At 41.3% G+C, this 19,608-nt stretch overlaps 1 protein-coding gene across 1 annotated transcript in view; it reads left to right on the top strand.

Annotated features, from left to right (window-relative positions):
* The window catches only part of BCAT1 (branched chain amino acid transaminase 1), a 240,047-nt gene that overhangs the window by 191,986 nt on the left and 28,453 nt on the right, over positions 1-19,608 (top strand). Inside the window, exon 8 of the mRNA XM_053719082.1 lies at positions 18,567-18,652. Within this exon, the coding sequence (XP_053575057.1) occupies positions 18,567-18,652 (86 nt within the window). The remainder of the gene's footprint in view (positions 1-18,566; positions 18,653-19,608) is intronic.

The following is a 19,608-nucleotide window of genomic DNA, read 5'->3' as shown; positions in this document are numbered from 1 at the left end:
GCTTGATGGTTGCAGGAAGTGTATCCCTATAGTAACCCCCATTGAGTTTAGCAAATTTTCATGCAATTCCAAGGCACTCCCTTAATCATTGTGTCCTTTGGATGCATGTTGATTTTCTCTGCAGAGCTGGACTGGGAATAAAAAGCAGCCTTGGAAAAATATGAAGACCAGCCCTATATTCTGTTGAGTTGGTAGAATACACAGGCCCCTTTTCTCTCAAAGGGATTACTGGGATACTCCTTCCCCAATATTTTTTTCAGAATTAAATTATATTACTTTGACGCCTGCCCTTCTAAGTTGGCTGAGGACATGTTTAACCCCTTAAGGACCAAGGCCATTTTTCAATTTCTTTCCCTAAAGGACCAGGGCTATTTTTAAATTTCTGCGGTGTTTGTGTTTAGCTGTAATTTTCCTCTTACTCATTTACTGTACCCACACATATTATATACCGTTTTTCTCGCCATTAAATGGACTTTATAAAGATACCATTATTTTAATCATATCTTATCATTTACTTTAAAAAAATGATAAAATATTAGGAAAAAAACACACTTTTTCTAACTTTGACCCCCACAATCTGTTACACTGCTACAACCACCAAAAAACACCCATGCTAAATAGTTTCTAAATTTTGTCCTGAGTTTAGAAATACCCAATGTTTACATGTTCTTTGTTTTTTTTTGCAAGTTATAGGGCCATAAATACAAGTAGCACTTTGCTATTTCCAAACCATTTTTTTTCAAAATTAGCGCTAGTTACATTGGGACACTGATATCTGTCAGGAATCCCTGATTAACCCTTGACATGTATATATATTGTTTTAGAAGACATCCCAAAGTATTGATCTAGGTCCATTTTGGTATATTTCATGCCACCATTTCACCACCAAATGCAATCAAATAAAAAAAATTGTTCACTTTTTCCCAAATATTTTCACAAACTTTAGGTTTCTCGCTGAAATTATTTACAAACTTGTGCAATTATGGCATAAATGGTTGTAAATGCTTCTCTGGGATCCCCTTTGTTCAAAAATAGCAGAAATATATGACTTTGGCGTTGCTTTTGCTAATTAGAAGGCCGCTAAATGCCACTGCGCATCACACGTGTATTATGCCCAGCAGTGAAGGGGTTAATTAGGGAGCATGTAGGGAGCATCTAGGGTTAATTTTAGCTTTAGTGTAGTGTAGTAGACAACACCAAGTATTGAACTAGGCCCATCTTGGTATATTTCATGCTACCATTTCACCGCTAAATGCGATCAAATTAAAAAAAACTTAAAATTTTTCACAATTTTAGGTTTCTCACTGAAATTATTTACAAACAACTTTTGCAAGTATGGCATAAATGATTGTAAATGCTTCTCTGGGATCCCCTTTGTTCAGAAATAGCAGACATATATGGCTTTGGCGTTGCTTTTTGGTAATTATAAGGCCGCTAAATGCCGCTGCGCACCACACGTGTATTATGCCCAGCAGTGCAGGGGTTAATTAGGTCATTTGTAGGGAGCTTGCAGGGTTAATTTTAGCTTTAGCGTAGAGATCAGCCTCCCACCTGACACATCACACCCCAGGATCCCTCCCAAACAGCTCTCTTCCCTCCCCCATCCCACAATTGTCCCCGCCATCTTAAGTACTGGCAGAAAGTCTGCCAGTACTAAAATAAAAGGTATATTTAAAATTTTAAAAAAAATTGTAAAGCATATTTACATATGCAGCTGTGTAGGATCCCCCCTTAGCCCCCAACCTCCCTGATCCCCCCCCCAAACAGCTCTCTAACCCTCCACCTCTACCTTACTGGGAGCCATCTTGGGTACTGGCAGCTGTCTGCCAGTACCCTGTTTGCAAATACAAATGGTTTTTTTTAGTTTTTTTTTTAGTTTTTTCCATTTTTTCTGTAGTGTAGCTTCCCCCCCCCACAGACAAATCCCCCACCCGCTCCCAGATCCCTTAGATTTACTTTTGTTAGGAATTTTATCCCCCCTTACTGCCAGTCTTATATAATGATTTTGCTGTAGTGTAGCGGTTCCCACCCGTTCCCTCCCCATGCACGCGCCCACCCACCGACCCCCAATTTGTCACCGATGGCTGCCCACCCGCCTCCCACGGTCAGCTCCCACCCACCAACGATTGCGGCCACCGATGCCTGTGCAGAGAGGGCCACAGAGTGGCTCTCTCTGCATCGGATGGGGGAAAAATGTTATTGCAGGATGCCTCGATATCGAGGCATCACTGCAATAACCGTAAAGCGGCTGGAAGCGATCAGGATCGCTTCCAGCCGCTTTAATCCCCAAAGTCGTACAGGGTAAGTCACTGGTCTTTAAAGACCAGGTTGTGTGCGACGTACCCTGTACGACTCGTGTCGTTAAGGGGTTAAATGGACATTATACACTCAATTTTTCTTTGCATAAATGTTTTGTAGATGATCTATTAATATAGCCCATAAACATTTTTTTTTTAAAATGTATAGTTATAAAAGGATATTTGCTAATCGACTATTTGCTGAAATCCTGGAAAGATTTCAGGCTGTCCTATCTCATAGGCTTCTTTAAGCCTAGATGTGAGGTTCCCTTGATTATAATTTACATTACTCCCAGGATTCTGGGTATTGGGGGATTCTTGTTCTTTGATCGGCTGATCAAATACCAGGGAGGCTTCTTCAATTTTACAGATGCCTTCCTCTGAGCTGAAATGATAGATAGATTGAATTGTAAACAACCCTTCTGGCATGGATGCAAAGGATTGTTCTATAAATTGTTCTTTAGTTAAGTATGCTTCATGTATTAGCCCAATTACATTATTCTGGAATCCAAAAGTGTAATAACTGGCTTCTAGAGCATATCCTATGGTAGTTCCCCTAGATAAGGTTATATCCTGTGGGGTCATGTTATGCACTATAACATGTATGGGAATAGTTCCAATATTTACCATAGGAGTATGGGTCATTGTTATACCCAGACATTGTATTCTCTAGGGGAGGCATATTAGTGCTTCAGACAAGTTTTTACCTGAAAGGGAAGAGAAATTTATCAGCCCCATCAGGGATTACAATTTCATTAGACACCTGTATATTCACAGCATATGGTATTTGCTGGTTTGATTTCAGGGCAGCACTTTCATCCTGAAATATTTCAGGGTCCCCTTTCAACCTGCTCCAGAGGCAAATGTTAATGAAATGTATTTGTATGTCATACCTATGTAAAAGATTATTGCCAATGTATATTTGATTATAGGGATCATTCAAAACTAAAAGCAGGTGTTTTGCTGATTTATTACCTATGGAGATAGATAATAAACATTTAGCTGTAATGTTATAGCGTTCAGAGTTCCCATCTAGGTCATGGACCCAGTGACCTTGTGGAGAAAGATATTTAATCACTTTAGGTTCAGCCATCTGCTCCAATAAGCCTTCGCTTATGTAGCTAGCTTCATGTTTTAAGTTTAATTTGGCATACTTGGTTTTTCCAAGGTCATGCACTTGCAAAGGGATAAATAGATCATCTTTGACTTTCTCAATTTCTGCGAGGAATTGCAAGTGATCTCTCCCTTTGGTGGACTTAGTGTCCCCTTTGTGGAGAGATATGGTTAATACATCGCCATCTAGGGAAATATTGGCTATCTTTCCAGGCAGAATTTTAAAAGTATGATCATCAGAGCCACTTAGGAAAATCTGATCATCTATCTGCAGGATAGTTTTTTTCAGGTACAGAGTTATTCCTGAAATGAATCTCCACAGCATCTGGCTTCTCTTTCACCACGTGACAGCTATGTCTGGTGTAAGGTATGCTGGACTGCTCATAATTAATAAGTCTTTTGACTTGTGACCAGATTACATTATTTATGCAATCAATTATGGTATTTAGTTGCTTAAGAAGATCAATACCTATTATCAAACGATCAGTTAGCAGATCCACTATAATGACAGGGTGTCTTATTACCCTGTTCCCAAGCTTTAGCTTTAACCATGCCGTACCCCAGACTTTGAGAGAGTCACCCCCAATACCTATCAGTGAACCATCAAATTCCCTTACTTTAGGTTTGTGAGGCGTTAACTCTGTTAGCTTTTTATAGTACCTGTCAGACAAAATAGTTGCTTGAGTTCCAGTATCAATTAATCCCATTATAGGGTTACTAACTGAATCCTGGATCTCAGTAACCACATAATACCTCCCTTCAGATTCTACCATTTCACACATAAAGTTATCATGTTTAAACATTTGTGGACTTCGCCATGGTTTACTTGGATTCATAACATCACGTGGCACAATCCTTATCGACCGCCTCCTCTATAATAGGGATAACGGGTTTCCTGCGTACTGCACTGCAGTTAGGGGATATTTCTTCCTGTGGGGATTGTTCTGCGTGTCCATCTGTGGGAATAATGCTTAGGGACAACTGAAAAATAGGAAAGTCATTAATACTTCCAGACTGGGGACACCTGTTATCACATTTAGGCCTTCCGTTGCTAGGCTGTAGGGAGAGAAAATCGATTAGTGTCATTTTTAACATTCATTATCTCATTCAGTATTTCTCTCCCCTCAGAAGATATCTGAGTATTTCTGACTTTGCTTGTGGCCCACTGTTGACCACTGGCTGTACCCCTAAAAAAGTATTATTCGGTTGCTAAGCCATAAACGCTTGACTCATACTAGTGAATTGTTCGCTCAACCGATTTAACTAGGTACTAAGCTGATATACTTGATTGTACAAGTTACCTCTACCCCTGGGCCTAACTCTTGATGCCCCATAGTAGTGATTCCTGGACTATTGGGTCCCCTCAGAATCAGTGCCGCTGTTTCTATCCTGACGTGGTTGCCCTTAGGGTTCAGCTTGTCTTGTGTTATTTTCTTGGGGTGCACTATTTAACTGGGGTGACTGGTTATCCTGATAATATCTGTGCCACTTATTGTATCTACCTCTATGGGGATACCTATTGCCTTGTGGGTATTCTTTTTGGGGATACCTATTTGTCTGGTCATGCCCCCCATTATGGGTATATTCCCTCTGTGCCTCAGCCCTTGGCGGGGGAGGGGCAGACTAAAAACTTTGTGGGCTAGACCTGTTTTCTCTTGCCACTTCTGCATAAGTCTTCTTTTTGGACTCTAAATTGAGGGGGCTAGGTGACACCCTAGTTTTGGCCACTACTTTCGGGTTGTGCTTTTTCTCTCTTTTATCCCCATGGTCATTGGTTTGCTGTATGGCATATAATTTTGTACTTTACCTAATCAGCCAATCTAATGAACAGCTTTCATCAAAGTCTCTAGCCAAATTTACTTTGATATGAGGGGGTAAGGCTTCATAAAATAAATTAACAAATTCTGAGCTCTCAAATTTGGGATCATTTTTGGTCATACTGTAAGCTCATTTTAGTGCAGAAAGGAAGCTGCTGTTATGGTGCGATATGGCTCAAACTCCTTTTTGCACTGTTGCTTTACTTCACTCCAAGAATTAATATTCATGACTTTGAGTGAAGCAAAGTATTTTTTTTTTTTTTTTTTAATTCTTTTTATAAGTCAGGAACAAATACAACAGGAACAATCAGAACAATCAGATGCAGGTCATTTACAAATGCAAGTTACAAGATAACAAATACATCATGATGATACAAGTTCCCGGAGCAAGACATGGTGGGGTGTGTTAACAAAGTTTTATTCCATGATGAATAGCAGGTCGTATATCCGAGAATGATTCAAATAACCTTGGTGCATCTGAATAAGAGTCTCTTTATAATCACAGGTTAAAGTCCGTCATATCTGCCCTGATTTTACAAAATTTTCTTTCTTTTAATAATCAAACATCTAAACAGTGTATAACATTATATAACATACTAACGACAAAGCCTTAAATTTACCCTGAGATTACTCTTCATGGAAGAGGGACAGGGGAAGAAGGGGGGGTGAAGAGAGCGGAGAGGGATAGAGAGAGGAAAAGGGAAGAGAGAAAAAAAAAAGGGGGGGAAATATTAAAAAAGCATAATCTCCGTTGGGAGAGTCGCGCCGTTGGCACGCTCATTAGGGGGGTCAGGGTGTACCAATGATGCATCACCACCCTCTCCAATATTGAGAGAGGGTAGTATTTCGGAGTGTAAGAACGGTTTTAGGATTTGGTCTTTTAAGTCCCTGTGTAGTGTATTTATAAACTGGCACCATTTTTTCCAAAACGGCCTTAGTCTACGCATCGTATCTAAGCGTGCATCATATTGCTCTATGTATAGCTGTCTGATTAGTAAACGTTTAAACTGAGCTATAGTTGGAGGATGTTTGGAGGTCCATCTAGACAAGATGCACTTCCTCGCCAGCAACATGCATAATGTTAGTATCTGATGGTGTAGTTTATGTGCGTCGCCCCACTTAAAGAGGTAAATCTCCGCTGTTGCTATCTCTATCTCTATATGGAACGTGGTTGTAACCCAGTATTGCATATGGCCCCAGAAGCGTCTGGTAATCGGGCAGGCAAACCAATAATGTAGGAAAGAAGGGGATACACTGCTACATTTAATGCATCGGTTGGGGTACCGATCACTCCATTTAGATAGTCTATGAGGTGTGATATAATCTCTGTGAAGTAGTCTGACCTGCGCCTCCCTGAGAGTAATCGTAAGTGTAGCCCGTCTTGCAAGGTCCAGGCTGTCCGTTAAGTCTTGTACTGTCACCGCCGTTGACTCGTCAGCATGTTGGTTTGGATTAGAGTCTCTGTTTGTCTCACCAGGCGGGCATAGAAGTGCGAGAGAGAAAATCTCCCCACTTGAAATAGTGTCTGCTCTATGGCGAAAGGCGATGGGTCCCAGAAACCAGCGTTGGTTGTCTGTAGGGACGTTGCATAGTGTCGCAGTTGGAGATATGCATAGAAATGCCGATGCGGGATCTGGTATTTAGCCTGTAGCTCCTGAAAAGAGCGTATAGTGCGAAGCAGAGGGTCCAAAACATCCCCCAAAACTCTGATACTGAGAGTTTTCCATATGAGAAATGGTTCATGCTCACTTCCTGCTGGGAAATCCGCATTCCCGGCAATAGGTATGTATCTAGGGGGAGGGCTGGCCACCCCCAAGAACTTGTGAATCATTTGCCATGCTTTTAGCGGGTCTCCATATAGCACACTACAGGCAATTGCAGGTGGCAGGGACGATAATTTTGCATATGGAAGGTAGGCCGGCTTCAGAGGCGCGAGAATCGCTTCCTCCAGAGTCGGTTCGGAGAAGTGATTCGTAGTTAGTTGCCAGTCAGTTACTAGCCTGGTCAGCGCCGCCCAATTGTAAAGTTTTAGATTTGGAAGACCCAGGCCTCCCCCCTGGAATGGGAGGTGTAGTTTGTCTGTGGCAATCCGTGATTTGCCACCCCTCCATATGAATCGGGATACTGCATGGGTGAGGATCTTTAAATCCCTTTTTGTAATCAGAAATGGCAACATAAGTAGGGGATACAAAATCTTGGGTAAGATCGTCATTTTAGTCAGACTGATACGACCAGATAAGCCTAAGGGGAGGTTAGCCCAGTTCGTCAGCAAGGAGACCAGCTCCGAACACTTGGAAGATATATTTAGATCATACATTTTAGATGGGTCACGGTGCAATTTAATACCCAGGTAGGTGAGTCCTCCCGATATCTCCACAAACGGATAGGAGTGATTCACATTCTGGTGTCTCTGTAGCCACAAAATCTCCAACTTTGCGGCGTTTATTCTGTAGCCCGAGAAGGTGCCGAAGTCCACAATTGTGCGTAGTATATGGGATATATGTGTGGAAGGCGTATCCACAAAGAGCAGCATGTCATCGGCGTATAACGCCAAGTGCAGGGAAGCCCCTTTTATCGTTATTCCTGGAAAAATTTGCTGCAGCTTCAAAGCCAAGGGCTCCAATGCTATGTTAAAAAGCAACGGCGACAGAGGGCACCCTTGTCTGGTGCCTCTCTGTAACTGAAAATCTGATGAAAAGAGCCCATTCACCATAACCCGTGCTATCGGGTGTTGATACATTTTGTTTATGATCTCTAAAAATGGACCCCTGAAGCCGAATTTGTACATGGAATCTACTAGGTGAGGCCACTCCACCCTGTCGAAGGCCTTCTCTGCATCCAAGGATAGCAGGAAGGCCTCCGATTTGACCCCCTCAGATCTATCCTGTCCCTTCATCCAATAGTGCTCTATGACTTGCAGCACCCTACGGAGATTCACCACCGACGAGCGTTTGAACACGAAACCCGTTTTATCAGGGTGTATAATGTCTGGAAGGACTACTTTTAGTCTGTTCGCTAGAATCTTCATGAACAGTTTGTAGTCTGTGTTCAGCAGCGATATTGGCCTGTAAGACCCTGGTAAGGAGAGATCTTTCCCTGGCTTGGGAATAAGTGTAATGTGAGCCGCCGTGAAATTATTGGAGGGAGATGCTTCCGTATGTAGGAGAGCATTGTACAAATTGGTCAAAGTGGGTGTGATTTGGGGTTGAAGCAACTTATAGAATTCGGCCGGTAGGCCATCAGGGCCCGACGCCTTGCCCATCGGCAGAGACCTTAGAGTAGATGTCAACTCCTCCACAATTATGGGGGCATTGAGTGCATCACTCTGCTCTTGCGTTATTTGAGGGAGTTGCATCGATTGCCAGAACTGAGCCTGGACACCCTCCGGGGCTCTGTCTTGGTTTGTGTATAATTCTGCGAAGAACTGTGCAAAGCATTGTGCTATGTCAGCCGGTTTAGTGTGTGTCACGCCTCGTGATCTAATTGCTGCTATGTTGGTCCTAGATGTCTGCGGTCTTGTCAGAGACGCGAGCATTTTACCTGCTCTGCTCCCGAACCTGTAATATCTACCCGCAGTCTTCAGTAACCCAGATGTGGTTTGTTGTTTCATAAAGGCCTCCAGCTCTGCTTTACTCGCTATATATGTCTCATAGTTTGTTTTTGTCTTAGCTTGTAAGTAAGATTGGTAAGACAGTCCCAATTGTCTCTGCAAGGATCTATATTTATATTGTGTGTTATGTCGCAGCTTCGAGACATAAGAGATTATGGCCCCCGCAGACACCGCTTTCGCCGTGTCCCAGAAGAGCTGTGTGTCATCTACATGAGCAGCGTTGTCTGTGACAAAGTCTGTCCAAGTGTGTCGCAAGAATCTAGAGAATGCCTCTGAAGTAGATAAATATGTAGGGAATCTAAGGATGTTCCTATTGGACCGCGGCCCCCGGGTTCCCAGTGTTAGCTCCACAGGTGCATGATCTGATAGTAGGATGTTGTGTATTTTACACCTATGAATGTGGGTGATTAAATTACAGGCCGTCATGAAAAGGTCAATTCTGGATAGTGTGTGTTTAGCCTTGGACAAGCATGTATAATCTTTTCCTTCTGGATTCTGCAACCTCCAGATGTCACAGACCCCCAGGTCGGCCTCCAACATACCAAAGATTTTTGTTTCATATCTGGCTTTATAGTTTGATTTGGGGTCCCGAAAAGAGTGTGGTTCCAACCAAAGTCTGTCTAAGGTGTGTGTGGGTGAGATATTAAAGTCCCCCCCAATTATCAGGTTTTAGCCTATATGTGGAGCTAGGTGTCGTGTCAAGTCAGTCCAGAAGCCCATCGCTCTATGATTAGGGGCATAGAGATTACAAAATACATATCTCTCTGAATTTACCACGGCCTGTACTATCATATATCTACCGTCCTTATCAAAATATGAATTTTCCACCTTGACTGAGACTTTCTTTCCAAATGCAATGGCCAAGCCGCGACTGGCACTAGTATGTGAGGGGAATACTATATGTCCTACCCAGTCCCTCTGTAACTTCTGATGCTCTATGTCTGTTAGGTGGGTCTCTTGTAATAAGGCAACGTCAGTACCCAGTTTTCTAAGATGTGTGAGAATTGCCTTACGCTTTATAGGGGAGTGAATACCTCCCACATTCCAGGTCACTACTTTTAGAGACATGTCAAACTATAATACGTTTACCAGCAATGAGAGGAAGAGAAAAAAAAAAAAAAGAGGTTGAAAAAAAGGGGGAAAGGGAAAGGACAAGGACGGGGTACCAACACAGTAATATAACATATAACAAAGCAGCGCTCGACCTATAAGAAGGCATAGGTCCAATATAAAATGCATAGGATGAAGTAATACACACATGATGTAGTGAACTAGTTTAGGTACAACAGCAGTCAACATAATGTGGGTCTCTACCTTAGTGAAACCTAATCGTTCTAGACCAGACTCTGGGGGCAGAGTAGGGGATTGTACCATGAGAGGCAAGGGCGCCAGGTTGCCGGGCGTATGTATATTGGCAGGCATACATGATAGGGATATGTGTGTTACCAGTAAGTTCCCGGAGCAGTTACAGTAGCAGCATTTTCCAGCAAAAATTAAGATAACCGCTCTGTGAGGAGTTATAAGGTTGCGCCAATGAATGTTTGCTTTCTGAGGTGTGGGCCGTCTGTATGTTAACCCACCCAGTGGTCTGATACTATCCCCAGTGATTATCCCTGCATAGTGCAGTGTTGAATAATTAAACCCACATAGTTGGAGCTTTAACCCAACTAAGCCACATGATGGCAGCCTCTGATACCTTCTAAACGTAGGCAGTTTACCAAACCACAAAAATAACAGGTAAAACAGGCAAAAAATATCAATATCTATGGTAAAATGCAGAGTTAATAACAAATACATAAAAGAAAGTGGTGTGCACATGATATCACAGCCTAGATTGAATATGGTAGTGGTCAATAGCTCCTGCAAGCGGGATTGGGGGTGAGAGTGAGTCCTCCTCCTGATGATACCTAGCCGTACCATATCAGCACTGAGGGGCGGGGTGGGTGATTGTACTAAGGATGTTGGGGGCACCAGACTACCAAACATGTTTGTATGGGGGGGTGTACAGACTAATGGTGACATTGGAGGTGGCTGATACACCAGTGCCTTTATAGCAGTGGAATTTTCTAGCCAAAATTAGAGTGAACACTATGTATGGTATTATAGGGTAAGTCCCGTAAGTGCTTATGTGCTGGGTCATGGGCCATCTTTGTGCAATCCCGCCAAGTGGTCTGTGAGTATTGCCTATGACTAGCCCCGTACCTTGAGGGGTTGGATGCTTAACCATAAGTGACTGAGGTGTTAACCAGACAGTATTACATAATGACAACAGTGAGAACCTTCTGCATATAAATAACTTATCAAACAAAACAAATAACAAATATAACCAACAAAACATTACAATATCAGTATTCAACATTACCCAAGAGGCATCGTCCAGCCTCTTACCGGAGTCCAGAAGCCCCTCAGGGCAATAGTCCCCTCCGTTCTCCGAGGGAGTAAAGCAAAAAACAGATTCAGCCATTTCATAGCCTTTGAGGCCTATGGCAGAGAAAGAGAAATATAAAAGAGCAGACAAAAAGGAAATACTTCAAGTTGGTGGACATTGATTTTGATTTTCAGTGGCCAAGTAGCTTCTCACAGCCTGAGGAGAGTGAAAGATCTTGACGCCATATTGGGTTTGAAGACGTAGCTTTGCAGGAAACAGCAGTGCCACTTGCCTTCCCTGTTCATGTAGCTGGGTACATATTGGGGCAAATTCCTTCCTCTGTCTGGAGACATCCATAGAAAAGTCCTGGAATAGGAGTAATTTTGAACCTTCATACAAAAGTTCTTTATGAGTGCGGTAGGCCCTTAGGATTTTCAGCTTTTCTTGAAAGTTTAGACACTTGAATATGACCTGCCTAGGTCTTGCTCCTGCCTGATCTAGGGTTCTCTCTGGACCCACAGGATGGGCCCTCTCCACATTTATGGGTAGTATGTCAGGATGTAGGCCCAGCATCCTCGGCAATTTGAGTGCCGTGAATTCAAGCAGGTCTTTGCCTTTGATGGACTCTGGGACTCCCACAATGCGCAAATTGTTGCGACGGCTTCTATTCTCCAGGTCGTTTATACGATCTTGGAGTGTTTGAGTTTTCTTTACCAGTTGCTTGATTGTAGTTGCTGAGGCGATTTGTCTATCTTCCACATCAGAAATGCGGGTTTCAGCTTGGGTGAGTCGAGAGGAAAACTGTCGCACCTCGCTTGTAAGCGTGTCTACGCCTGATTGCAGAGAGTCCATTTTGGGGAGAAAAAAGATTTAAATTCTTGTAAGAGAGAAGATTGTGAGTCAGGGTCTAAGACCCCTCCATGATCCGAGAAGGTCGAGGTTTCTGGTTGTAATTCAGCGGTCTGTTTCAGCCTCTTTTCATTGGCTTTTGATCTGTGAGTCATGCTAGATTTGGTAGCAGGGGACAGCTTAAAAAAGTACTTATCCACTTTCATTAGAGAGGGGAGGGTAGGGGATCTTTATAGATGCCAACGAGTCAGGCACAGTGTCTGCAGGTTCAAACCCACACCTGCAGTGTTGAATGGATTTGTGCAGGCAGATATCTCTTTAACCTACGCAGTTTATTAGCTATTGGCCAGAGTGCCGGGGGACAAATATGCTGATGCACCCACCAAGAAGTGATGTCTGGAGGTTTATTTCAGTACATTATGCTTAGAACCTCTGCGGTTTGCTTGGAGAACAGGGATACATAAGTGCTTATGGGTTGCTTGTTAGTTGCTTGTGGGTCACGTGTGTATTCTCTATTGCAACACAGTTCTAAAGTGTAAATGCTGCAGCGTGGGTCTAACTGACTGGTGCAGGTTAAAAGAAAAAGAAAGTGATGGTTGCAAAGTCCACGTGGCATTTATAAAGTCCCAAGCAGATTATTATGCCAGCAAAGTTGCCCACGCAGTTTCTCTTAATCCCCTTAGCAGTGAAGTGCATGTAAGCTCAAATTCAGAGTGGTTACATTACCCGGTTCCTTGTCTGACCCCCTCCTCTCCCCGCGAGGTGGTGGATGTAGCTTGGTCAATGCTGCTTGTCACTAGATGTTTCCCCACCGCATCCAGCGCGGTATTTACTGTGATCTGCGTCTGAGGGAACTCCAAGATGGCGCCGGTTAGTGATGGCGTCTAACAGTTTGTGGCCTCCGGCTGCCGGAGCGGGTGAAATATGCTCCGCGCACAATTTTAGACAGCTGGCACTTTGCCTCTCCTGCAAGTCCAGCAAGTCTGGCGTGCGGGACCCGGCAGTAAAATGCTCGATTTTAACTCAGTTATGTCCCGACCAGCGGAGCTCTGTGAGGAGTCGACTGCTCGCTTGGTCCGCCCACCGGAAGTCCGAGTGAAGCAAAGTATTTATGATGCTTAGCCTCAAATACCCATGGCAAAAATTCAATTTTAGATTGCCCATCATTTATATTTAATACAGCTAAGGCATTTTCATAAGCCACTAAATGATCAATTATAGAAGTGGTCACCCTTTTGGAAAATGGGTGTACTGCTCTACTTAGGAACTTAATTATTGTAGGGGTGTCATACACTTTATTAAGTGCATTACCAGATTTCATTAGGACCTTACTGTTTGGGTTAGAGCGCCCTCTATTTGTCCTATCTTTACTATGCTGAAATTTCACCCGTCTATTTTGATATGGGCTGTCTGAGAAGCTAGCCCCCCCTTCTGACCGGCTATAGCAACTGCCTTCTTCCTCCGAGGCGTAATACTTATCTTGCCCTTCAGAGTTAAGTAATGTCCTAAGGGGGGAGGTTATCTCTGGGCCTAAATTTGGGCTATAATTTAGGATTTTTTTTTTATTCTCCTGCCTTATAGTTTGAAACTCACTTCTGACCCAGTCCTTAATTGAGTTAATAATTTCAGCGCTAATTTGTCTCTCTAATTCATTTATTTCCTGTTCATGTTCTTTTTTCAGCCCTAAGATAATTTGTATTTTTTAAAGTTTTATTTTCATTTTGGCCCTTTTCATAATCTTCTTCTAAAGCGTTTAATTTAGCCACTAATTTCTTAATTATATTCATTTAGGGTAGAAATCTTTTTATTAGCTTCTAGACTCTCTAACTTTCAGTCAATAAAGTCTTCTTCGAATTCTCGCAATGAATCATTTTTACCTCTTAGCTGTTCTAAATGTACGTTCTGTCCTGCAATTTGGCTAGACATCGCACAGTTCAAATACATTAGGATCGGACAAGTTTTGAAAATTATTTCATTGCGCCCTTTTAATTCTTTGCATTGACTAAGCTTCAGTAAAACTTGGTATAATTCACTATCTTCAACCCACATATCTTTATCTAAACCTTTGGCCTTAGCCCCCTTGATATAAGTGTATACATCATCCCCCATATCAAGCCTGTTCCTGAGGTGGTTCATAGCCTCTATTTTAAGAGTTCATGTCTGAACCATTTCATGAACAGAGGATCTTGGGGAGGGTACAATTTCATCATGTACAGATGCGCTAGAGTCGCTTTTTGTTGAAGACATAGCTATTTTAGTATGGTATTTAATAAGATAAACACGCTTGTTTAATTTCTAAGAAATCACTGTTTGCACAATATAATTTTGTTATTAAAAATACTAATTTACTAAACAAAATAATATCGCTGTGCCCCCAACGTGTTGTATATACTAGACTACAATATAATTTACTATTGTCTCAGCAGTAACCTCCCATATATTCGTACTCTTATTATTAGAATATTACCACAATCATTTGTAAGTTTATTAGTAACGGCTCTAACCTTCGGTTAAATATTATCTCGGCAGAGCTTTCCAAAATATTAGTTTATCTCCGGAGTGTCCTCCAAATAAAATTGTTGGCGTATACCAATAATATTAGAATATGTATTATTTTACTATAAGTTCTGATCAGGTGGTATATTTTTAAACATATTTAGAACATATTGTAGTGTATGACTGCTGAGTCAGGGAGAGCACATACCTGCTTGTTCCTTATGTCAGCAGGTAAGTCAGGAGCATGGCTATAGAACATATTGTAGTGTATGACTGATGAGTCAGTGAGAGCACACACCTGCTTGTTCCTTATGTCAGCAGGTAAGTCAGGAGCATGGCTATAGAACATATTGTAGTGTATGACTGATGAGTCAGTGAGAGCACGCACCTGCTTGTTCCTTATGTCAGCAGGTAAGTCAGGAGCATGGCTATAGAACATATTGTAGTGTATGACTGATGAGTCAGTGAGAGCACACACCTGCTTGTTCCTTATGTCAGCAGGTAAGTCAGGAGCATGGCTATAGAACATATTGTAATGTATGACTGCTGAGTCAGTGAGAGCACACACCTGCTTGTTCCTTATGTCAGCAGGTAAGTCAGGAGCATGGCTATAGAACATATTGTAGTGTATGACTGATGAGTCAGTGAGAGCACACACCTGCTTGTTCCTTATGTCAGCAGGTAAGTCAGGAGCATGGCTATAGAACATATTGTAATGTATGACTGCTGAGTCAGTGAGAGCACACACCTGCTTGTTCCTTATGTCAGCAGGTAAGTCAGGAGCATGGCTATAGAACATATCGTAGTGTATGACTGCTGAGTCAGTGAGAGCACACACCTGCTTGTTCCTTATGTCAGCAGGTAAGTCAGGAGCATGGCTATAGAACATATTGTAGTGTATGACTGATGAGTCAGGGAGCGCACACACCTTCTTGTTCCTTATGTCAGCAGGTAAGTCAGAAGCATGGCTATAGAACATATTGTAGTGTATGACTGATGAGTCAGTGAGAGCACACACCTGCTTGTTCCTTATGTCAGCAGGTAAGTCAGGAGCATGGCTATAGAACATATTGTAGTGTATGACTGCTGAGTCAGGGAGAGCACATACCTGCTTGTTCCTTATGTCAGCAGGTAAGTCAGGAGCATGGCTATAGAACATATTGTAGTGTATGACTGATGAGTCAGTGAGAGCACACACCTGCTTGTTCCTTATGTCAGCAGGTAAGTCAGGAGCATGGCTATAGAACATATTGTAGTGTATGACTGATGAGTCAGTGAGAGCACACACCTGCTTGTTCCTTATGTCAGCAGGTAAGTCAGGAGCATGGCTATAGAACATATTGTAATGTATGACTGCTGAGTCAGTGAGAGCACACACCTGCTTGTTCCTTATGTCAGCAGGTAAGTCAGAAGCATGGCTGTAGAACATATTGTAGTGTATGACTGATGAGTCAGTGAGAGCACACACCTGCTTGTTCCTTATGTCAGCAGGTAAGTCAGGATCATGGCTGTAGAACATATTGTAGTGTATGACTGATGAGTCAGGGAGCGCACACACCTGCTTGTTCCTTATGTCAGCAGGTAAGTCAGAAGCATGGCTATAGAACATATTGTAGTGTATGACTGCTGACTGAGTCAGTGCCTTGAACCTATTCCACCTCACAATTCAGATAGAGCAGCAATTTTAAACAACTTTCAATTTACTTCCATGAATGTGCAGTCTTTTTATATTTACACTATTTGAGTCACCAGCTCCTACTGAGCATGTGCAAGAATTCACAGTATATACATATGTGGGTGATGGCTGTCACATGGTACAGGAGGAGTGGAAATAGATAAAACTATAAAAAATCTACTACTCACTTGAAGTTTTTGTTGATTATGGAAATCTGCAGTATTTACTGGTCCTTTAAAGGGACATACAACAGCAACAGTAAAATTCTCTAATGATGTAGGTCATGTATGTTTACAGATGCACTACTACATGCCTTTACCTATGTGTTTAACTCCAGAAAAGGGGTTAATTGCGTGTCTATCAGTCAAGGAATTAGTAATGTCAAGATAACATTACAAAAAGCGTGTACATAATAGCACTCAACATAGTCATCAAAATTAAACACAAATTGCTAGTGTTATTAGATAAGGGAACAAGAAGGTCATTTTTAAAAAAATTAACTTTTATTATTAACATATCTTAAAACAATAGAACCCATGCAAAAACATAAAAAATTCAGGATATTGAAGTCTCTAAGTAATAGTAGATTATTTATGATATTCTATATCATTACCCGATATAGAATTTTTAAAGAACGACCTTCTTGTTGCCTTTTCTAATAATACTAGCAATTTGTAACATAGTAACATAGTAGATAAGGCTGAAAAAAGGCCGAAGTCCATCAAGTTCAACCTACAAATCTAAAATACTCACAAAAAGCTCCAGTTAAGCTTAAATAACCCCACTAAAAGGTGACCCATTTAATACTAGCAATCATATCCATGAATTTTGTTTGCATACAGAAATGTATCCCGACTATTTTTAAATGTATCTAGGGTATTGGCATTCACTACCTCCTTTGGTAATGAGTTCCACAATTGTATTGCTCTTACAGTGAAAAAACGTTTCCATTGCAGGAGATTAAATCACCTTTCCTCCAACCTTAAATTGTGACCTCTTGTCAGAAACAATTTTCTTTGAATAAACAGAGCTTCTGCCATCTCTATATATGGGCCTTGAATATAATTATATAAAGTAATCATGTTACCTCTCAAGCGCCTTTTTTCTAAAGAAAAGACCCAGTTTGGCTAGCCTCTCCTCATAGGTTAAATCTCCAATCCCCGTATTAGCTTTGTGGCCCTTCTCAGAACTTTTTCTAGTTCTGCAATATCTTTTTTTTCGATCGGTCCCCAGAACTGCACTCCATACTCAAGGTGAGGTCTTACCAGGGCTTTATATAGTTACAGAATTATGCTTTCCTTCCTTGAATCAATGCCTCATTTAATACATGCTAATATCTTATTAGCCTTTGAAGCCGCTGCCCTGCATTGTGCACCCATCTTTAGCTTGTTATCAATTACTACTCCCAAATCCGTTTCCTCCTCTGTTTGGCAAAGCTTGTCCCATTTAAAAAATATGTTGCCTGCTTATTTTTACTTCCAAAATGTAGAACCTTGCATTTTTCCGTATTAAATCTCATTTTCCATTTACCTGCCCATACTTCTAATTTTTGCAGATCCCTTTGTAATGAAAGTTCATCCTGCTCTGACCTAATGACCTTACTTAACTTAGTATCATCTGCAAAAATAGAGATGTCGCTATTTAATCCTTGCTCCAAGTCATTTATAAAAATATTAAAAAGAACAGGGCCCAGTACTGATCCCTGGAGGACACTGATTACCTTTGTCCAATCTGAGTATGATCCATTTACTACTACTCGTTGCTCCCTATCTTTTATCCAGTTATTTATCCATGAGCTAATATTTTCAGCTATTCCCAGTCCCTTAATTTTGTGCTTTTGTGTTTAATTTTGATGACTATGCATTGCTGAGTGCTATAATGTACACACTTTTTGTAATGTTATTTTGACATTACTAATTCCTTGTCTAATAGTGACTGCATACAGCACCTTTCCCCCTTAACAATACTGCAGTCTTTAGAGTATTCACAAATACACTCTAAGATTATTGAAAATAGGGGACTATTCCGGGTAGTGCCGCTATTCTCCCTTCCTTGTAGAAAAGTGTCTATCAGTGTCTGTTTGTGTCCAGCTCAGGAACTGATATGTGTTGTAACTATGTAACAAACTTTAACCTATCTGCTGGGATTAAATACAATGGCCTAGATCACGAGTCAAGCACAAAAAGTGTTATGGAGCGTTAACAACGCTGGCGTGCAATCCATACCACTTGCATTTCTTCACCGCTCTTAAAGTCATTGGTTACTTTTATTTTCCTTCAATGAAAACTGATACATTGTGATTGTTGTCTTTTATAAGTAACAAAAAGGTTTTATTTTTCAGAGGAAGAGCTTGCGACTCCACCACTAGATGGCATTATTCTTCCTGGAGTAACACGACAGAGCATATTAGATCTGGCGCGCAAGTGGGTGAGTAATTAGCATTATCATGTAAGGACCTAGATACATAGATTTGTGAAGACTGATAAAGAGTTTGTAGCCTGCCTCCAGGATATTACAGACATTTTTCAATTAATTTGATGCATTTGTCCCTGACATTTACACTAGACATTCATTCTATGTATGTACCAAGACTCCTATAAAGTTGTGCTAGTGATAGACACGTAGCACTGCACATTAACCTAAATAAATTAAAGGCACCGAAAAGTAAAAACAAAAATATTTCATGATTTTCTTATATTATCAAGTTGTGCAAGTTATTTGCACACTTTTTGAGGCATTAGCTCATACTGAGTTCACAGTTTAAATCTATCAGAGAATGTGATTTGCTGATGGCTGTCACATGACAGAGGGGCCGTCAAATGGAAGAAATTTTAGATTTATCAGAGAACAATTCTACTGATCATTTGAAATTCAGAATAAGTGCTATTGCATTACCTGTTTACTAGGTATTTGTGTAGTATGCAATTCTACTATATTTGTTGGTCCTTTCGATGGATAACACTATATAGTTGTGTAATCAGAACCAAACATGCAGTGATAATGTACAATTTTCAGTTGTTACCATTTATGTTACAATAATAGTGTGAGTAGATGCGCTAGCAGAGAGTAATAGCAGGTTCATTTCTAACTGCAACTAAACAAGCCTTTCCAATGTACTTCTATTATTTGTATCTCAATTTACACTATTTCTTGGTCTCATTTGTTGAAACTTAGTTCCTTTTCATGAGAGCATACTGAGGTAGACACAGGAGTGTGCACGTGTTTTGTGCACTATATGGCAGCAGTGTTTGCAACAATATATGCAACAATGAGATACGGTTGTAATTTTTGTTTCCGATGTGGGAGAAACAAGAACGGCTGGTATTTTTGTTAAAGTCTATTTCTTTCTAATGACAGGATGAGTCCACAGATAATCTAATTAC

Source organism: Bombina bombina, chromosome 6 (assembly GCF_027579735.1).
Source record: "Bombina bombina isolate aBomBom1 chromosome 6, aBomBom1.pri, whole genome shotgun sequence".
Classification (NCBI taxonomy): domain Eukaryota; kingdom Metazoa; phylum Chordata; class Amphibia; order Anura; family Bombinatoridae; genus Bombina; species Bombina bombina.
The sequence above is the reverse complement of the archived record's forward strand: the minus strand, read 5'-3'. Positions and strand labels throughout refer to the sequence as shown.